Source organism: Oncorhynchus kisutch, linkage group LG6, assembly GCF_002021735.2.
Source record: "Oncorhynchus kisutch isolate 150728-3 linkage group LG6, Okis_V2, whole genome shotgun sequence".
Taxonomy (NCBI): domain Eukaryota; kingdom Metazoa; phylum Chordata; class Actinopteri; order Salmoniformes; family Salmonidae; genus Oncorhynchus; species Oncorhynchus kisutch.
In genome coordinates this window covers 65617086-65634301 of record NC_034179.2, presented here as the reverse complement: position 1 = coordinate 65634301, position 17216 = coordinate 65617086, and the positions used below count along the sequence as shown (strand labels likewise).

Genomic DNA, 17216 nt, shown 5'->3' with positions numbered 1-17216 from the left:
CCAAGGTACCATGTATCTGGCATGATGCCAAACTAGACAGCCAATTACCATATGAGTTGCAACTAGCCAACTCGTTCATTACTCTAATAATGTGCAAACACCTCTGTACAATAACAAAGCATATTACACTAGAAACAGTAAGAAAACTACAGTATTGTATTTTTACAATTCGTTTAATGACGCACGAGCAAACTAATACAGCTGACGGCATACATGAAAGGCAAGGCAATTTGTGTGAGTAAATGCAACCAACTAACATTGCAAGCAATTCTTCAATAATAATATTATCATCACTAGCAATAATCTTGAATCTAATTTACAAAGAAATATTTTCCGGTGCTGAAGCTAACAAGAAATAACTGCACTGAAAGAACAGCAGCGTCGCGTTGCTTTTAGCTGCCTACCTGCGTGCAGAACGACGACTCTATTCTACTTTCTGTTTGCGTACAGTCTAAGTACCAGAAAGCTCCAATAGGGGGAGACAAACACCATGGAACACAATGAAAATCAGTTTTAACCACCGTAATAAAATAATCTGTTACCTTCTAACAGGATGGCAGCACACTCCCAGCCTGGTATAAAGAAATTGTGCCATTATGAAATAAAACATGTATCAAGAAACAAATAATATCATTTTATAAAAATGTATACTGTGTCTCTAGGAGGCTTCAGAAAGAAGAACAACAATCTCTGAGATTGGTCTCAGAAACATGTTAGCAACCTCTTGCTTGACCATTTTTTTCTACTTTCCTAACCTTTTTGTCAGTCATTTCTGTGCGCCGGACTGTCTTTCAATTAAACAACATCTCCCACGTTTACATTTGTCTTTTCTGCGTCTCTGCAGCATTGTCAGGTACTCCTGTCTCCATCTTTTCCAAAAGGTGTCAGCGATACACTGGACTTGTTCCACTGTTTTCCATTAAGGTCGTTCATGCTGAAGTATCCAGAAGGGGCTCAGGAAGTGCTGGTCTCTTGTGTCAGTTACATTGAGGGTATGAGAATGGCAGGCATGTCAGGGTCGGTTAACATTGATGTGAGGGGTCTCGCATTGATTATTTCCATAAGAGTGCTCAAGACCTCATGTGTGAGATGAGTGGAGCCTGTCTGAAACAGCATAGCATTTGGCAACTCCAATGAGTCTCTCCCAAGAACAACCCATTTGAGACGAGTGTGGGGGATTAAATATTTAAGTACATCCCTTGTCTGAGAGGAATTTAGTCAGTTCTGAGTCATTTGTTTCGATACCCAGTTCCTTACAGGCACCTATGAAGTTTGAACCTCAATCAGAGCATAGCACTTTTGCTGGACAACGGGATAGAGAAAAAACGCCTTAGCGCACTGATGAATCTGGATGTGGACATGGATTCGATGAGCTCAATATGGACAGCTCTAGTAGAGTACCACCCAGCGCTCTAGTAGAGTACCACCCAGCGCTTGGAGTCTGCACTACCACCTCTTTTATTTTTTTAATTTCCCCTTTATTTAACCAGGTAGGCCAGTTGAGAAACAAGTTCTCCTTTCCAACTGCGACCTGGCCTAACCTCTAGTGTTATGAGTTATGACATTCCATGGTCCAAACACATCAAGTCCAACGCTGGTGAATGGTGGTTCAGATGTGAGTCTGTCTGCAAGTCAGCCTTGTTTTGGTAAAGTATCCTCCCTCTAACTTTGCGGCAGGTGACACACTTGTGAATGATACCAGAGACCAGACGTTTGCTCCCAATAATCCAGAAGCCTGCTGCTCGAATAGCTCCATCTGAAAAATTACGGCCCTGGTGAGCCACTTGCTTGTGATAATGTCTTACCAGCAGAGTGGCAACATGATGTGATGATGAGAGGATGTTTTCCGTCTTGTGACATGTAAGCAGAGAATAAGCAGCCTCCCACCCTCAGCAATCCATCCTCATCATTCACTGGGTTCAGCTATTTGAGTGTACATTATTTTAGGAACTCTTTTCCCTTTTCAAGGCATTTGAATTCCTTTTTGTAGGATTCATGTTGCACACAGTGAATGATTGCTGTTTTGGCTTGTGACAACTCACTTGTACTGCATGGTTTATTGCAGTCATGCCAGCCTCTGCAGTTGGTGTCGTCCGCACCTTCATGGAAGGATCTGGCAACATGAATGAGTCGTGCTGTGGCTCGATTGAGAGCTTTCCAGCTTGAGAACCTCTCAAAGCGATGAGAGCCGAGTTGAGCTTCAAAAATCTTAGTGGCAAAGGCCGTGACGTCTGCTTGAATCTTTGCATCTGTTTGAGGCTCTACAAGGTCAGAATTGATTGTCTCAGACTCACTTGAGTTTGCTTGGGTCAGGAAAGGTGGACATGAGAACCAACTGGTGTGCTTTAAGAGCGCAGCTAGTATGGGCCTGGTTGCATGGCATTGACCTTTCAGAGTCAATAACTCTCAGGTAGGCTACCACTCCAATGGCTACTTTAGAAGCATATGAGAAGATGTGCAGCTCTCTTCTTTGAGTTGTAGACAAGGAGACTGGGGTGTTCATCCTGTACTCAGTTATGTTTTCTATCTGGGTTGTTGTCGTCATACCAGAGAAACCTTAAGTAATCTCTGTGATCCTCACGTACACCAAAACAGTAAATCATTTGTTACACATCTGCCGTTAGTGCAATACAATCCTTGCGGAAGCGCATTAGGACTCCCAAGAGTGTGTTGTTTAATTCTGGACAACTGAGCAGAACGTTGTTAAGTGACACTCGTTGACGCTTAGCACTGGAGTCAAACACTACTCTTGTATGTTCAGGCTTTTGTGGATAGTGAACACCAAATATGGACAGATACCAGAGTTCTTTGTCTCCCTCTAGTGGTGGAGAAGGTTTGACTTGGTCATTATCAGCATCTTTTGCATGAAGAATAAAATGACATTTCGTGTCAGACTTTTTGTCAAAAGTCCTTCGAAGTGATGTGAGACAGTTCATGACCTGCATGGCCTATCGTCTGGCATCATGTCGCAGTCTATCAGAGTAGGGAGAGTGAGCTGCATATGTCCGTCTATAGACTCCACCATGAAGTTGACGGCTCTCCTGCCTGAAGTCTCTGTTACCCCAGAACAGGTCTTCATGGTATATGGAGCAGAGTTGTCATTGATGTTGAAGAGATTCAAAAACGCTCTCTTGGCCAGAGATTTGTTGCTCTGTTCATCAAGCACTACATAAATGTTGACGACTCTCTCTATTGTCCCAGTTGGATAAGATTTGACTAGACATATTTTTGACAAAAATACATTTTGATTTGTTTAACACTTTTTTGGTTACTACATGATTCTATATGTGTTATTTCAAAGTTGTGATGTCTTCACTATTATTTCACAATGTAGAATATAGTAAAAATAAAGAAAACCCCTTAAAGAATATATAAAGAAAGAGAATTGTAGCCCTAGGAAGAATAAATAAAGACAATTGTGTAATGTACTGTAGTCTCCACGAACTATGAAATGCGTTATGTAGACAATAGTAAAGGCCTCATGTTGGCTACATGAAAAGGGTCTTTCTGACTCCAAATACACCAGTATCCTAAAGAATTAAGAGAAAACAAGCCTAGGAAAGGGTTTTGGCGTTAATAAAAAATAAAAAAACAATGTAAGACTTCTATTATAATATAATTATTTTGGTGACAACCTGGTTGATGAGCAATATTTGGTGTTATCATGTTTTTTTTTATTATTGGGACAACAAAAAGGCAGTTGCTCATCAAGCATTACTCAAATAACTTTGAAAAGATTGTTACAAAGTTTGACACCTGAAAAAGTTAGTTCCAATGAATGAAGTTGCACAATAATGTGTCTTTTCTTACGTATTAACTAGCACAAAATGTGTATATTTCCACAAAAATTAAGCCACATTAAAACCCACAAAAATACTTGAAATATGCTCAATTATTTTTGTACATATTTGCACGAAATGGGTGTGAGAATGTGTTGCAACACAACAAACCAATGTACAAACGTGTTTTACACCATTGGTTGAAACAATGTGATTATTAAAAACCACTTTACATCTTCAAAATGTAGGAAAAACTAGAATTGTGATTTCATGGATCATCCTTCCTTGCATCTATAGTTCTCAGCTATTTACAAAAAGAGTGTTTGAGTGAGTGCTTTGGTTTAGTTTGAACTGCAGAGTTCCCCTTTAGAAAGTCGGTCTATAAAAAAATGAATGCATAAAAGAAATGAATGGATGAATGCAGGCATGCGTGAATAAATTATTTAAGTGAATGAAAACAATATGAGAATAGTTGTATGTATTTTTTATTTAATTGTATTATAAATAAAACACGAATAAATAAATACATTGTGTATACATAAATATCCATCTTCCAATATATATTAAATAAATAAATCAGTCATTCAGTCAATCGAGCAGCCGGCCAGTCAGTCAGTCAGTATATATATCAGCCATCAATCTGTTAACCAGCCTGAGGAATATGTCACGTCTCCAATGATGATTATGTGGTTCTCCTCACGGCTTGACTCTGCTGTCAATGAATTTCTTCAACTGCACCAAGTTTTCGCGAATCTCCTTTCGCACAATCTCCCATGCGCATGCGCTGTGTTCCTGGAGAGCGTACAAGATTTACATTTTATTTCAGTCAACTCAACCACTACAGGTGTTGTTGATCCAGCGCATCCATCGACATAAAAACGGCACTTGGCAATTCCAAGTTTCAAATGTGAGTTGTGGCATTGAATTGCGTCCTATTTGTGGTGATCAAAAACTTTTGCTGGGATTATTTTAGCCTCTATTCGAGGACATTTGATATTGGACCCACCTTCTCTTTCAAGACGGTGTTCAGCTTGTTGAAATATGTTTTCAGAGTAACCGACCCTCCATCTCCAGAGGATTCCCAAACACCGCCTACGACCTGGAGACAATATAAAATGCTGGTGAGGGCATGCATTTTGTCTTATGAGACGGTTATGAAAAGCTGGTTATGAAAATATATAGATTTTTTATTGTAGTGTAGAAATGATGTATATACCAATGCCCACGATTATCTGCCCCAAAATCTGTACACCACATTAGTAACACGTTCATAACATTGAGTTTCACCCCGTTTTACCCTCAAAATAGCCTAAATTCGTCAGGGAATGTGTTCCACGGCGGTACTGGCCCATGTTGACTCCAAAACTTCCCACAGTTGTGTCATGTTGGCTTGATGTCCATTGGGTGGTGGACCATTGTTCATACACAAGGGAAACGGTTGAGCATGAGAAAGCCAGCGGTGTTGCAGTTCTTGACACATTCAAACTGGTGCGCCTGGCACCTACATCCATACTCCTACATCCAGACATATTTGTTCTTGCACATTCACCCTCTGAATGGCACACGTACACAATCCATGTCTCAATTGTCTCAAGGCTTAAAAATCCTTCTTTAACCTGTCTCCGCCCCTTCCTATACACCAATAGGAGTGGATCTAACAAGTGAGGGATCATTGCTTTCACCTGGATTCAGCTGAAAAGTCTCTGTCATGGAAAGAGCCGGTATTCCTAATGTTTTGTACAATCTGCGTCTAATTTACAGACTACACAAGAGGGATCATACTTACACATAACTCTAAGTTTTGAACTTGACGATATATGACGTTTTGGAACATATTAAGTTTTGTTTTGTTCCAAGTGACAGACGTCAGACTGTTGTTATATACTTGTTCCACATATCGCATAGCCTCCAATGCAACCACAGAGACGTCCTCACCCTAGATAAAATAAAACAGGGTTTTAGGTTTTAGGCAATGGTTAAACTACCAATTTACCATACTGTACTTTAGTTACACAGTACTTTAGTTTATCAATATCCTGAAGTGTATCCTACCTCTGTGTTCTTGTAAAGATCCTCTGGAAACATTTGTTCGACGTTTTCTTCTGCACACATAAGTGGAAAGAGTCCACCCTGAAATAGAATTCATATCAATATCAAGAAGTAAACTATATTGTGATAGTAACCTTAAATTAAACATTGTGGTACAGAAAGTGAAAGTATTGCTTAAAAATACAATGTGCTAAAATGCTAAATAGAAATATAAATATTATTGCGAATTTTCGTCATAAATTTGTGCACATCAAATAGCGGACTGGTGCAGTTTAAATTCCTCACCATATCTGAGAGCAGGTTTATGCTCACATCGTTCAGCTTCCCCAACCTAGACTGCGTCCACCTGCAAGGTTTTGATGCTGCTGTGCCTTGGCAGAACAGAGTCAGGCAAATGCTCAACCATTTCAATACAGCCATGTTTCTTTAATACGAACTTGAATGGAACAGCTATTAAAAATGATTAACGACGGATTATCTTAATCTTGATTGATATGATACCTAGACTGTTGAAGTTGCCCATTTTATATAACCCAAGTATCGCTACGTAAAGGTATCAAAATCCCTTTGTGGTGAAGAAGGGTTTCATGGTTCAGACTTTCGCTTCCCTTTATAAGCACCAATTTTAGGGGGTAATTTTTAATTATGCTTTTGTAAAACTAATCAGAAAATGTTTTCCTATCAAGTTAACAGTTTTCATATGTAGAGAATTGCATTGGAGCAATGCATTTCATGCTAACATATTCAGCAGGTGTTAAAATGTAGGCCATATTGAATATTAAAAACTAAGAAAACCATGGTTATTTTTTATTTCTATAATACAATGGTACAGGGCTCTCTCCTATGAAATGAGGGCCATGTTTAGTTAATATGCTGTAGTTTTGGACATTGCACACCACATTTCTCAGATTCTGTGTAGAAAGGTATTTTTGATAGGAGTAGCATGGAGATCAATTTTTGCTCACACTCGTTTAATCTGTTGTCGACACTCTTTTCATCCGGTAGTGTAGTCGGAATCATTACTGCAAATCTTTTAAATAACACAACGTTTTATTAATAGAGTGACTGGTAATGTTGAATGAAGACTAAAGCCGCCGCCTCTAAAATCGAGAGTAGAGTGCGGTGGTCTTGCGGTGGTGTTGCCAGCACGCAGGGGAATTCCTTTTCCTTTTCTCTTATCCGCTTCATTCTTATTAAATTGATTCGGTAAATTCCAAGAGGTCCTTTTAAAGTTGGTTCATTTTTGTTTAAAAAAAGAGTTATATGCCCTAAATTTGCCTTGACGATAATGTGCGAATTTTACCGAATGCTAATGATGGTTATAGCTATATTTTTCCAAACTTTTTTAACCATGAAAATCCCATTCAGATATAGAATCATATGACAATGATGACTACGACGTTAATTGGAGGTGTAGGTTTCTGATTATGCCGTTTTTATGATAAGCCTTTATATTAGGTTGCCTTGTAACCTAATGTCATTGATTGTTCTAGATTTTTGGCCAATCAGCAAATTAATGATTGTTTTCAAACTTGAGATGAATTTCACTGTATTTGTGCTGGTAGTTAATTACACATGTTGTTAAATGGGTCAACAGGTTTATTTCGGCAGTCGACAGTCGTGGTAGGAAATAAATATATTACATCTGCTCATTTGTAGTCCATAGACTCCACTACGCTGTTGTTTTGAACTGCATATTGCATATAAACAAATTAATGCATGAAAGACTGAATGGATGAATGCATGGATGACTGAATATGTAAATGAATACAAAACATTATGATAATAGATGCATGTTTTTTCATTTAATTTAAATATAAATAAATGACAGAATAAATAAATACATAGCCTTCACATGTATAGAAATCAGTCAGTCAGTAAATATATCATCCATCGATCTATTAGCCAGCCTCAGGTACATGTCACATGTCTCTGATGATGATTATATGGTTTGTCCAACAGACCGCTTCTTCCTCACTGCTTGACTCTCCAGTGGATTTCGTCACCGCTTGACTCTGCTGTCGAGGAATTTTTTTAACTGCACCTGTTTGTAGCGAACCTAAGCCCCCAAGATCTTACATGCGCATGCGCAGTGTTCCTGGAGCTCAGACAATACATTTATTTTTAAGGCAACTCAACCACAGCAGGTGCCGCGCTAACGCATCCTTCGACTAAAACGGCGTTTGGAAGTTCCATGTTTCACATGTGAGTTGTGGCAGGAAAATTCATCCGATTTGTGGTGATCTTTTCCTGTGATTAATGTATCCTCTTTTCGAGGACATTTGTTATTGGACCCACCTTCTGTTTCAAGACGGTGTTCAGCTCGTCGACATATGTTTTCATGACGCGTTACCAGATGTAACCGAACCTCCATCTTCAGAGGATGCCCCAACACCACACCCGACCTGGAGACAATATAAAATGGTGGATAGTGAAATAGTTCTGTATTAAGTCAAGTTCTGACAATATTATGCAAAAAATAATTTAGATTAAATTACAAATTAAAGACCTGTGACAAGTATTGTCTGCCCCCCAAATATAGCTTAGGCTACCACGAGGGATCATACTTACGCATTTCCCTAGTTTCTTAACTTAACTAGGTCATCTGTTTTTGAACAGGTTCAGTGTTTCCTTGTTCCACGTGACAGGAGTCAGGCCATTAAATAATTGGGCCATATGTCCCAAAGCCTCTAATGCAACCACAGAGAGGTCCTCGCCCTGCATGATAGAAAACAGGGTTTTAGGCGTTAGGGTGTCTCATAAATTCCATGGTTAAACTTCCAATTTATCATTTGAAATGGTAAAAAAGCATATGCTATATTTTAGGCTATCAAACTCTTGCTATATGATACTGAAGTGTATCCTGCCTGTGTGTTCTTGTAAACATGCTGTGGAAACATGCGCTCGACTTTTCCTTTAGACACAGAGCTGGAACGTGTCCACTCTGAAACAAAGTCATATCAATGTCAAAAATTGAACTGTATTGGAATAGTAACCTTACATTAAACGTTGTGGTACAGATAGTGAAATAATTGGTTACATTAAATGTGTTATAATGAAATAAAATAAATGTAGGCCTAATAATGAGATGTATTGAGCATCAAATTGTGTTCACCAAAGAGCGGACTGATGCAACATTTAGCGGATTGGTGCATAAAACTGTGTCCACTTGCACCGGTCGGAGTCAGCTGTGCCTCGGCAGAACAAAGTCAGGCAAATACTCAACTATTTCAATAGAACCATGTTTCTTTTGATATCATTTAAGTGTAACAGACTTTCGAAATGATTAATAACCAATTATCTTTATCTTGATTCGATATGATACCTACATTGCTGAAATTGTCCATCATATAATTATCCCTGGTACTGCTGTACTTTGAGGTATAAAACATTCCTTTGTGTTGAAAAAGGCTACATTGTTCAGGCTTTCGCCTCGTTTTATAAGCCTATTTTTTTAGTGTGTGATTCTTAATTATGCTATTGTGAAATTAATAAGAATGATTTTTTTGTCCAGCAAGTTAACAGTTTTCATACATGTCTTTGTGGAGAATGTATTGGAGCAATGCATTTCATGAGGTCAGACAGCAGTAAATCAGCAGGCAAAATGTTACATGAAAAACGAATAAAACAGTTGCCTATTTCTACAATGTTGCAGAGCTTAATCTTAGCAAATGAGGGCCATGGTCAACATTGTGGACATTGCACACCACATTTTTCAGATTCTGTGTAGGGTTAACCAGACAGTTGTTTCAATAGGCGTAGCACATCAATCACATTTTGCTCACAAGTTATGTCTGTTGTGACTTTCTTTTAATCTGGCAGTTCAATCTGAAGCATGACTGTTCCGTGTTAATATTGCACATCTTTGAAAAGTAGACACATTTTATTGACAGAGTGACTGATAGTGTTGAATGAAAGTTGATGCCGACCCGCCTCTAAAATCGAGAGTAATATGCTGTGGTATTGGCTTTACTTTTCATTTTCTCTCACGCGGTTCATTCTTAATACATTGATTCGGTAAATTCCAACTTTATACAGTTTGTTCATTTCTGGTTAAAAAAAAATAGTATTTGCCCTAGATTAGCCTTTATTGGGCGCTTACCAAGACGACGAAAATGATGACGATGATGTTTGAGTTTGGCCTAATGTGAATGAGCATGAAAGTCACATTGATATGTCGTCTCATATAATGATGCTGATGATGATGCTGATGTGATGATGACGACGACGTTCATTGGAGATGTAGGTTTATGATTATGAAGCTTTTATATTAAGTAGTTATCTTATGTAACTGTTAAAATGAACTGATAATGGCATTGATAGAACAACATTGTATGCCTATCAAAAAATTAATTCGTATAGGAGCTCAAAGTACAACGTTCAAAACAGGCCCGCCCTGTCCAGTGTTAAAACACACTTCATTGAAAAATGGCTTTTGAATATAACTAAATTTTGAGAAGATACATTTGACTTGTTTTTAGGGCTTTCCTTAATGGATTCGTATGCTATAGGACTAATAGTTCTAACATCCATATGACCTGAGGATGTTTAATACAAATCTGAATGTTCACACATCGACAGACTGGGCTACAGAATGAGCACTCAGATTAATAATATTTAAAAGTATACAAATGTTTATTAACTTAACATTTGATCATTTTCAAATAGATACATCAATAAATTCATAAATAGGCATACATAAATAATTAACCATGATAAATAAATAAATACATTAATATTATTTTTTTTTGACGTTGCACATTACATGATTGTAGAATAGTAGGCTTTTAAAATCAAGCACAATTGTAAAACAAAACTGTAAAAAAGTTCTCCAAGTTCATGTTCATGTTCTGTTGGCCCACAGAAGGCTATCAGAGTTGTGTTACAGAATGAACTGCAGGGTGTATGGGAGGTAATATTGGTAATGAAGGGTAAAATTGTCCAAATTGTCTATTTGTGTTTAACCTATGGTCTACCTTTTCTTTTAGGACTGCTGCAATGTGCCCAAAGTACGTATTCAGTCCTTCTAGAATTACATGGATATATCTTATGTAAAATTTTGAAGTTGTCACGGGGAACATAGTGTGTTTTTTATTTATTTGACCTTTTTTTAAATAAGGAAGCCCATCAAACACACACAAATAGACACAGGCGCAACTAATAAGACAAAACAAACAGACAACGAAAAAGGGATCGGTGGCGGCTAGTAGGCTGGTGACGACAACCGCCGAGCACCGCCCGAACAGGCAGGGGAGCCAACTTCGGCGGAAGTCGTGACAGAAGTGCACTTCCATTACTTTGTTGGTATACAGTATTTGTAAGGCCTTAACCATGCATTTTTTCAGACAATGTCAGGAATAAGCATGTTCCATAAAAACTTTCTTCTCAGTGTAAGTTGGTTTTGTGAATTAAGCATTTGTCTTATATATTTATTACAACAAGTTTTCTCAAGTAAGCCCACGCCTTCCATTCTGAGTTCTGGATAAACTTTGTGATCATTCCCAAAACTCAGATGAGTTTTCATTAGTGTAGTTAGACCACTGGGAATGGCTTTGGTCACAGAAATAAACTCTCTGAAAGGTATTGGAAACTCGTTCAATGTTATAAATTGTTCATGATGACTCCTTGCTGTCCCCAGTCCACCTGGCCATGCTGCTGCTCCGGGAGCCGGGAGAGGACTGGCCACCCCACATAGCCTGGTTCCTCTCTAGGTTTCTTCCTAGGTATTGGCCTTTCTAGGGAGTTTTTCCTAGCCACCGTGCTTCTACACCTGCATTGCTTGCTGTTTGGGGTTTTAGGCTGGGTTTCTGTACAGCACTTTGAGATATCAGCTGATGTACGAAGGGCTATATAAATAAATTTGATTTGATTTGATTTGATTCATATGTGAGAATATTACCCTTGTTGTCGAAAATATCAAGGACAAAGTCAATATTCCTCTCATGCAAGCTGGGGTAGAAGAATGACTTATTCCTTATAGTTATGTCTGAATTATTCCACAAAAGAGCTTTATGTGGGGAAAAATTGTTCAGGAAACATATTTTCCAGGCCATTAAAGCTTGTTGGTGAAATCTAGCCAATTTAGCAGGTAATCTTTCAGGAATAAAATTAAATTGCAGTTAAAATTGAAGACCTCCCAATTTATTAAATACATTATTTGGAATGAAATACCATATTTAATCAGTATTGATCAAACATTCTTTCAACCAGTTTATCTTGAAAGTGTTATTTATGAGGGGTTCACAAAACGAGACAGTACCTCTGCCTTGGACAGTAGTACTCTCCCAAGTATATAAATATCTCTTTGTAGCCAATTATTACATATATTTTTAGTTCTCTTAATTTTAGAAGATAAATGAAAATGTTGTCTGACTAAGTGTTTTTGACAGATGTATTCCTAAATATTTAACACAGTCCTCTACATGAATATTTTCTATTTATTTATCATCAGAGTCAAATAAACATACGATTTCCCATTTAGAAACATTCAGCATTAATCCTGATATTGAATATATCTGCGTTTTCTGTGAAAAATAAGGTGAGAATCTGTCTCACTTGTTCTTTGAATGTAAATTTGTGTCAGAATTTTGGGAAAACCTTGCAAAAATAATTATTTACCATTATGAACACTGCCTATGTTTTTGACATGAAATATATCATATGTTACTTTTGCAATGATAACAAGACCACTGAAATGATTGTTATTTTTTAAATTCTGGTTGCCCAATACTTCATACGCAAACAAAAATTCTATACCAAAATTACACATTTTTCTGATTGAATTCAACTATCTTATTAAAACATTAACCCTGGTGAATAACAACAAGAATAACATCTCCCTGAATCATTATAATAAGATTCTTTCAGAGTAAATACAATTGCACAATTTTTGGTATTTTTAAAATGATTTTATTGATATTTTTTGTATGTTTGAGTATTTTCTTGTTAATACCTGTGTTTTGTTTTTTGGATTTTTGTATAAAAATAATAATAATAACAATAATCACTTGTATCCACACTGCCCATCATCTGCCAGAAAGAAAAAGGCAGGCGATGAATAATAATAAAAATGCCACAATACCACAATTAAACAGTTAACCTATCCGTGTTGGCATAGTAACTCACACATTTGCTCTTTTCAATCTGGTGGTATACAATATTCTGAAAATTCTCCAACTTCTGTTGGTCCCACGTAGTAGGCAGGTCGTCAGCTCTAAACAATGTGTCGATGTTCTTCAATGTCTCATAAATAGCCATAGGACCACTGCTGCTCAACTGAAACGGACAAGAACAATGATAAAACTAAAACAAATGTTTAAAGTCTACTTCTACTTTCTAATCCTAACGGTTGCAAATACTCTCATGTACCTCCTGTATATAGCCTCGTTATTGTTATTTTATTGTGATAGTTTATTTTATTATATTTTTAGCAACGATTTTCTTACTTAATAAAAAAAACTGCATTGTTGGTTAAGGGCTTGTAAGCATTTCACCGTACGGTCTGGTCTACACACCTGTTGTATTCAGCGTACGTGACAAATACAATTTTATTCTACATTAAAATTCCTTCAAATAGAGGCAAAATTAATCATAAGAAAATTTCTAGATCACCACAAATCGGATGCACTTCACTGCCCCAACTCACATATGAAACTTGGAACTTCCAAGCGCCGTTATGGTGTATTCGGATGCCTTGGCGCAGCACCTGCTGTGGTTGAGTTGACTGAAAAAAAATGTATATTGTATGTTTTCTCTCAGGAAAACAGTGCATGCTGCGAATGCTGAGATCGTGTGAGATGAGGTTCGCTACAAACCGGTGCAGTTCAATAAAAGCCGCGAGGAAGACAGCAGAGTCAAGCCGTGAGGAAGAACCATACATAGAATCATAATTGGAGACGTGCCATATTCCTGAGAATGGCTAATAATGTAGATTGATGCCTGACATATTTACTGAATGACTGACAGGCTGCTAGATAGACTGAATGACTTATTTATAAATATTGGTTGACTGATGCGTATGCCATGTATTTGTTTATTTAGAACAAATTAAATATTATTTTCATTCATTCATTCATGCAATCATTTGTTTACTGACTTTTTAAAGGGGCCATCAGCAAACAACACCAAAGTAGTCGCTCAACCACTATTTTGGTAAATACAGTGCCTTCGGAAAGTATTCAGACCCCTTGACTTTTCCTACAGTTTGTTAGGTTACAGCCTCATACTAAAAACCTGTTTTCACATTGCTATTATGGGGTATTGTGTGTAGATTGCTGAGGATGCTTTTTGTGTTCAATCAATTTTAGAGTACAGCTGTAATGTAACAAAATGTGGAAAAAGTCAAAGGGTCTGAATACTTTCCAAAGGCACTGTAGCTGACAGTGCCTTTGGAGAAAAATAACTACTGTCACAGAGCTATTAGGTCCAAGGAATGATCACCCATGAGACAAAACTGACATAAACTGACATGGAATTGTTTTAAGATGGTCATATCATGGATCATTCGTCTATTTCATTTAGAATTTTAGAACCCCTTCGGGTATCTTTTTTTTTCTTCAGAATATTGAATTTGGCCAGCCCCATAGAAACACAATGAAAAACATATTCATAAATGGCAAACAAGACGGTCAAAAAATGTATAATTAGGAATAAGGTTTTGAAGTGTCTGCCCTATATCTAGGAGATATAAGAAAGCTCAGGAAATATATAAAACAATTATGACACATATTTAACCCCTTTTTTTTGGTAGGCACAAAACTACCTGGAAGTGCGTGTTGCACGGAAGTGCGACATCGGCGGATGCCGAAGATATCTCCAGCTTAAACTGATGGGTTTTGATGGGGATTTTTTCATTACATTACTTAATAACTTCTTCGCCACACTATGTATGGATGGAACATTTGAGATTGTCAGTGATGTGTACGCCGAGGAACTTGGAGCTTTTCACCAGGTCCTGTCGATGTGGATGGGGGCTCCTTTGTTTTGTTGATGTTGTGAGAGAGGTAATTTTCCTGGCACCACTCCACCAGGGCTTTCACCTCCTCCCTGTACGCTATCTCATCATTTTCGAGAATCAGGCCCATCACTGTTGTGTTGTGTGCAAACTTAATGATTGAGTCAGACCCAGGGCCCCTAGCTTGGAAAGCACTATGGTGTTGAAGGCTGAGCTGTAGTCAATTAATAGCATTCTTACATAGGCATTCCTCTTGTCCAGATGGGAAAGGGCAGTGTGCAGTGTGATGGCGATTGGATCATAATTGGATCTATTGGGGCGGTATGCAAAATGCGGGGATGCAGGGTTTCGAGTAAGGTGAAGGTGATATGATCCTTAACTAGCCTTTCATAACTAGAAGTTGACCGATTATGATTTTTCAACCCGATACTGATTATTGGAGGACCAAAAAAAGCCGATACCGATTAATAGGCCAATTTATATATATATATATATATATATATGTAATAATGACAATTACAACAAAGACAATTACAACAATACTGAATAAACAATTAACACATATTTTAACTTAATATAATACATAAATAAAATCTATTTAGTCTCAAATAAATAATGAAACATGCTCAATTTGGTTTAAATAATGCAAAAACAGTGTTGGAGAAGAAAGTAAAAGTACAATATGTGCCATGTGAAAAAGCTAACTTTTAAGTTGCTTGCACAGAACATGAGATCATATGACAGCTGCTGGTTCAATATTCCCAGTTAATACATTTTAGGTTGTAGTTATTATTAGGAATTATGACGCATTAACTATTTCTCTCTATACCATTTGTAATTCATGTACATTTGACTATTGGATGATCGAATAGGCACTTTACTATGGCCAGGCTAATCTCAGGAGTTGTCACGATCATCGTAATGATGTGACCAAGGCGCAGCGTGAATAGAGTTCCACATATTTTTAATCAACTGAAACTCACTGAAACAAAACAGCAAACAACCAAACTAAATGTGAAGCTACTAGTGTGCACACAGGCACCTAACTGTAGACCAGATCCCACACCAGCAAGTGGGAAACAGGGCTGCCTAAATATGATCCCCAATCAGAGACAATGATAAACAGCTGTCTCTGATTGGGAACCATATCAGGCCAACATAGAAATACAAAAACCCCTAGACCTACAACAACGCTAGACATACAAAACCCTACACATACAAAACCCCAGACATACAACACTAGAGTACCCACCCTAGTCACACCCTGACCTAACCAAAATATATAGAAAACAGAGATATCTAAGGTCAGGGCATGACAGGAGTTGATAGGCTTGAAGTCATAAACAGCTCTGTGAAGGAAGCATTACTAAGAGCTGCTGGCAAATGCAGTAAAATTTGAATGAATGCTTACGAGCCTGTTGGCTCAGTCAGACTGCCCTATCAAATCATAGACCTAATTATAATATAATAAACACAGAAATACGAGCCATTGGCCATTAATATTGTCAAATCTGGAAACTATCATTTCGAAAACAAAACGTTTATTCTTTCAGTGAAAAACGGAACAGTTCAGTATTTTATCGAATGGGTGGCAACACTAAGTCTAAATATTTCTGTTACATTGCACAACCTATGTCATAATTATGTAAAATTCTGGCAAATTAGTTCGCAACGAGTCAGGCGGCCCAAACTGTTGCATATACCCTGACTCTACGTGCAATGAATGCAAGAGAAGTGACACAATTTCCCTAGTTAATATTGGCTGCTAAGATTAATTTCTTTTAACTAAATATATAGGTTTAAATGTAACACAGGACAAGCTAGTTAACCTAGTAATATCATCAACCATGTGTAGTTAACTAATGATTATGTGAAGATTGATCATTTTTATAAGATAAGTTTAATGCTAGCTAGCAACTTACTTTGGCTCCTTGCTGCACTCGTGTAACAGGTGGCCTGCCATGCAGTTTCCTCGTGGAATGCAATGTAATCGGCCATAATTGGTGTCCAAAAATGCTGATTACTGATTGTTATGAAAACTTGAATTCGGCCCTAATTAACCAGCCATGCCTGGTTGATGTTACTATAGCTAGCCAGCAAACGGCAACTAACCGCTAGTTAACATAAAGAGTGACCTGTAATTCAGCCAAAATTAAGACTGGTGATGGTCATAAATGTGTTTTATTGTATTGAGTGGTAGAAATGTCTAACATATCCTTTGTTTGAACTACTTACTGGAGGTCAGCCACCAATGACAGACTGTCAGATTCCCACATATGCGCTGTAACTGCATCATGTGCCACTGCTGAGGGCTGGGGGGATGGGAGGCAGTGGACCAAACCATTGTGAGGCAAAGGGCAGGGGTTCGCAATCTTTTGAAACTTAAAAACCTACTAATAAGTGTCTATAATCAGCACAAGTGCTTTCATTGCATA

The 17216-nt window shown here is 37.7% G+C and overlaps 1 protein-coding gene and 1 long non-coding RNA gene across 2 annotated transcripts; both read right to left on the bottom strand.

Moving 5' to 3' along the window:
• Positions 1-4248: 4248 nt before the first annotated feature.
• LOC109893215 (interferon a3-like) lies at positions 4249-6280 on the bottom strand. The gene is made up of 5 exons (XM_020486330.2): positions 6114-6280; positions 5832-5909; positions 5566-5715; positions 4786-4878; positions 4249-4571 (listed from the first exon to the last, which is right to left on the bottom strand). The coding sequence occupies exons 1-5, from the start codon at positions 6246-6248 to the stop codon at positions 4476-4478; spliced, it is 552 nt and encodes a 183-aa protein (XP_020341919.2). The 5' UTR covers positions 6249-6280; the 3' UTR covers positions 4249-4475.
• A 2414-nt stretch (positions 6281-8694) lies between these two features.
• On the bottom strand, positions 8695-17130 carry LOC116374300 (uncharacterized). The gene is made up of 3 exons (XR_004210155.1): positions 17017-17130; positions 12954-13103; positions 8695-8772 (listed from the first exon to the last, which is right to left on the bottom strand). It is a non-coding gene; the product is annotated as an uncharacterized LOC116374300 (long non-coding RNA).
• Between the last annotated feature and the right edge of the window lie 86 nt (positions 17131-17216).